The sequence below is a fragment of the Etheostoma spectabile genome, chromosome 1 (genome assembly GCF_008692095.1).
Source record: "Etheostoma spectabile isolate EspeVRDwgs_2016 chromosome 1, UIUC_Espe_1.0, whole genome shotgun sequence".
In the NCBI taxonomy this organism is placed as follows: domain Eukaryota; kingdom Metazoa; phylum Chordata; class Actinopteri; order Perciformes; family Percidae; genus Etheostoma; species Etheostoma spectabile.
The window spans coordinates 27,407,720-27,412,225 of record NC_045733.1 but is presented as its reverse complement, the minus strand read 5'-3'; the positions used below and the strand labels follow the sequence as shown (position 1 = coordinate 27,412,225).

The window sequence follows — 4,506 nt, the reverse complement described above, 5'->3', positions numbered from 1 at the left end:
AATATATTACACTGTCAAAGTGTTTTTGTCGCTTGTGCTTTCCTACAAAAGCTGGCAGATGGCTCTGAGAATTAGAAAGAGTTGGAGCTTCTCGGCTGTTTTATGCCAGATGCTTGCAATGAGTGGAGGATGCGATGCAGAGACTGCGGTTAGCGCTCCTTGTCACATATTAAAGACTGTGCATAGTTAAACAAAAGCAACCCCCTGAGTGCAGCGCCCATCACATGCTACAATGTCTGTGTGTGTCATTCGTGTCAATCAACTCTGAGCCCTGTGACATAAGAAGCAAGTTTCTTCTAGCACCTCCTGAGAGGTGTTGCGAGTATGCGTGCACTCCGGTGGCCATCAATATTACATTGTGCGCCGGTTTCCAGCCCTGGGACTCATTCACTTTGATTCCTGCCCCGTCATTTTCCCTTGGTTGAAGATATACGGTGCTGGGAGGTTAGAGGAGTGAGGCTGATATATACCCCCTCCGCGTCCCTATTGCAACCCTAGACTGAGTGGCAGCTCAATGAGAGGGTTCTATGCTGAATGTTGCGTGTGTGTTTGGGGGCAGATCCCTATGCAGCCAAATCGACCCTGTGACAGTGAGAATGGTTTATTATCTTTCAAAAGTATACGGATCACTGGGGATAAAGAGAGACGCTTTTATTAATTTTGTGCTCAGATCACACGCAAGAAGACAAGAAGAAGTTCAGGATAGAACTAGCAAACTTTGGTAAAGTATTGTCACAGCCTCTGTATTCTGATTTCCTGTTTTAAAAAAGAATAAGGTAGTGAAATACTTCAAGCGTGGCCACAGCAACACTGATATTACGGGGTCATCCATAAGTTCAGAGTAGTGCACATGAAAAAGAATAATTAGCTTGAATTCCATTTGACGTAAATCTTAATGCTTGGAATGAATCTTTTGACCAATCAGATTGCGTACATGCAACTGGCTGTTGGGATATTTTGCTATGGTTTTGCTCAAGTGATGCAGGAAAGTAAGAGAAATCTACATAAGTTCAACATAAGCTGGGATCTGAAAGCCTGCAGTCACAACGTTGTGCTGAACGGAGCCACCAGGACATGTTTTAGCTTTTTAAGCGGGTGCTTTACTTTCTGTTGTCAACTGGGATTGATTTTAGGACATTGTCCTGTGGACATTAAAACCTTTTGCTTGGATCCATCTTAATTATTCAGTGTATTGTTTATTCCCTTGTGGCACTAATTCAAAGTGTCAAACTGAATTATTTTTTTTATGCCATTCTTATAGTCATTACAGTATCCTTGAATCAGTTACAACTATCTATAATAATATCCTTAAGTCTTTTGTGTTGCCATGCATTAATGATAAAAGTGTTTTCAGACTATCTTTATTGATCAGGCCATTCTCCTCTGTGACCGAATTCATTGCCGAACATGACAGTCCCACATGTGTTAAGAGATGATGGGGGGGAAATGCAATGTGATGCAATGATCAAAGAAGGCTATGTAATATCATTTCCATAATTGTTAGGCTCCTCCATCGTCTGTCATGGATTTAGGAGTGTTTGATGCTTGGGCAGGTCTCTTAATTAGCCATCCTCACCATCAGCTGTCTGCCGCCCCTTCTGTCTCACAAATTACAGAGTTTGTCGACGTCGTATGGCTAGAGGACGAAAATCTTTCCAAGTCGTCCTTTCTGTTTACAAGCAGCATGTAGGCCCACATTTCAAGTTTAATTTAAGAAGTGGGTTGAGAGGGCTCAGGTCTGTTCAACAAGTTGGTGTGTGAATACGTGTGTTATTATTTGCATTTGGTAAAGTTCTCTACTTGCTCTCATATAATCTGTGTGTGTTTGTGCATGTACATGATCTCTGTTGTGCTAATCCCCAGTCAGGGGGAGGCTGCAGCCCTTTCAACCTGCAGGCCTAAATGACTCAAATTTAGCTCTCCTGTAATTGGAGAGGTCATTCTGCAGCATGAATGTATGTGTTAGTGTGTGTGTGTGGGTATGGGCATCTGAAGAAACTGATCTATTTTACATGAACTTCTCTGGCTCTGTATCTGGCAGGAGGGGGATAGCCCTCGGCGAGACCTTTCATTTCCATGCACTGCACACTCCATTAAAAAGGACGGGGGAATAAGTAAATACACAGCACTCCTCGCACTGGGATTTCAATATACCCCCCTCCCAAAAAAAAAAAAACATCCCATAAGGATTATGGCAGATGAGGAGAGGAGAGGAGAGAAAAGGGATCTTGAAGTTCACATGCTTTGTGTCTGAGCATAGCTGCGCGTGTGTTTATCAATGGCCAGGGTCGAGTCCAAGCATGCAGCCCTGTCTCCAGTTCTCTCCCCGCAGCTCCTGCACACGGATCACCCATAACTCCCTCTCCTCATTCCCCACACGTCGTTCTCTCCTACGCTCACGGACCTCACTTCTCCTCTCACCCCGGCCTCATTACTCAAATTAGGAGCTCCAGTAATCACCACGCTGAGCTCCACTCAGACTCTTAAAACACCTCACTCACACCCTGCTCTCCTCATCCCTTTGAGCTCATGCCTTCGGTTCAGTAGCCAATGCATCACAAGCGGCATGAATATTGCAGAGGTGGTGTGATGTTGGACTGCCCTCTGGTTCTATTCCATCAGTACGTGTGATTGGGGGAGGTTGGTGTATGTTGTGACTGATGGAGCTCTGAGGTTGGTGTGAGGATGGATGGATATCAAAAAAGTGATCCGAGATGTACTTATATTTGCTGGCAATGAGATATCACTAAACTTTCCGAATATTAATTAACGTGGTTTTATTCTGTTTGGAAAAGTTGAAAAGTATTTATCACACTATAAAAAGGGGGTTAAAATAAAAGTTTGACATTTTGGGAAACAGTGTTTTTATGTGATTTGGGAGTTCAAAGAAAGCACATGAATATTTTGTCCCCAAAATGTTGAACATTTTCTTTAAGAATGATGAAACTAAAAATATGCATCTCTGTCAGTAATACCTCCATGTTACACTTAGCTATATCAACACGTTCTGTTATTAATAGCCTTCTCTTTACTCTCGTCCCTCTGTCCCTGTCTTCAGGTTCTGGAGCGTCTTTTCCAGAAAGGTTTCAGCGTGGCGGCGTCTTGCGGAGGCGGCGTGGACTCATCCCAGTTCAGCGAGTACGTGTTGTGTCGCGAGGACCGGCGGAGTCTTTCCATCAACACGCCCATCAGGATAAAACAGGAACCGCTGGACTAGAGCATTCTGGGAGAGGGACTGCCCACCCCACCAATACTCCTCTCATCTTCTCACGCCACCCCACCCCGCCTACCCCTGCCCCCTCCCTGCCCGAACAGGACCACAGCCACCCCCAACATACCTAAGTATTAGCAGTGGCTTGTTGACCTCGCAAGCTCTGCAGAACTCTAAGGGGAATGTAGTACCAAACAAAGGAGAGAAAAAAGCGTCAGCAGCAAAAGTTTTTGATTATGTTAAATGACGCCCAAAGAATCTGGGACTGTGATGACAACAACAACAACAAATGGACTCAACAGCAGCTTACTTGAACCATTTTTAGTGCCATGATTTTTCTCTCTTCTTCTCACAAAAAAAAGTGTCATGACCCCTTTTGGAGTGACATAACTATACGGCCCCTCCCCCCACCTTTCTACCCCTCTTTTTAGTTGTGTATCGTCCGGTTCTGTCTCTGTATGAGGCCCATGTCTGGCCCGCTATGGGACTAGAAAGCTTTTGGCAGACAGGACGCTGTTAAGGATGACAGAAAGAGGACATAATCCCATCTCGCGAGTCACCGGAAAGGCCCCAATCCCCCTTGACCCCTCGACCCTCCAACCCCATCCCACCTCACTCCGCAGGCCTGGCTACAGATGGCGGGGGCCTCGCCAAAAACAGCATTGTTTGCCAAAATGATTTTCATTGTCGTTTCTAAAGTATGTTCTTCTTACTCCTTTTGCTGTTCTTATCATGAAATGGTGTAAACAATTATTATTAATAGGATTATTTTTAATGTTTCTTTTTTCCTTTCTCCAATATGAAGGATGTTTGAACGTTATATTCATTAGGCTTTGAGAGCTTGTGAGGGAGCGTTTCTTGGCAGTGGCTGCAGAAACTCAGATGTCTGCAGGCCATGTGGCTAAAGCGATCTGGCTGGCAACGCATTCAGAGACGGAAAAAGTCCCATTGTTCGAACAGGCATAGAAGAGAACCTGGATATTTCAAAATTGTTTATAGTCAAATGTGTTGCACACATAAAAAATTGCTCTGGATTTTCTGCTTATTAGCTCTAAAACATATCTCGGGTGTTTGCTCTTTTGCTCGTATTTAGCGGAAGTTTGAGACAGTTTGAGTAAATTTGGAATTCAGGTTGAAACTTGCACAAGCTGTAAGCGTATTGCAGTTTTGTTGAGTTAGAATGTTAAAGACTTGAGGACCAACGTGGACGTTTACCAGTATGTCTCGTGATCAGCAAGAGATGTACTCTAATTGCTTAATGTTTCTTTGCACTTAAACATTTCCTACAGAGCTGC

The 4,506-nt window shown here is 44.1% G+C and overlaps 1 protein-coding gene across 2 annotated transcripts in view; it reads left to right on the top strand.

The window, feature by feature from the left end:
- The window catches only part of kctd15b (potassium channel tetramerization domain containing 15b), a 27,423-nt gene extending 23,447 nt beyond the window's left edge, over positions 1-3,976 (top strand). For both annotated transcript variants that reach the window (XM_032517175.1, XM_032517165.1), the window contains exon 5: positions 3,059-3,976. In XM_032517175.1, the coding sequence (XP_032373066.1) occupies positions 3,059-3,217 (159 nt within the window). In that variant the 3' untranslated portion in view covers positions 3,218-3,976. The remainder of the gene's footprint in view (positions 1-3,058) is intronic.
- The last annotated feature ends 530 nt before the right edge of the window (positions 3,977-4,506 follow it).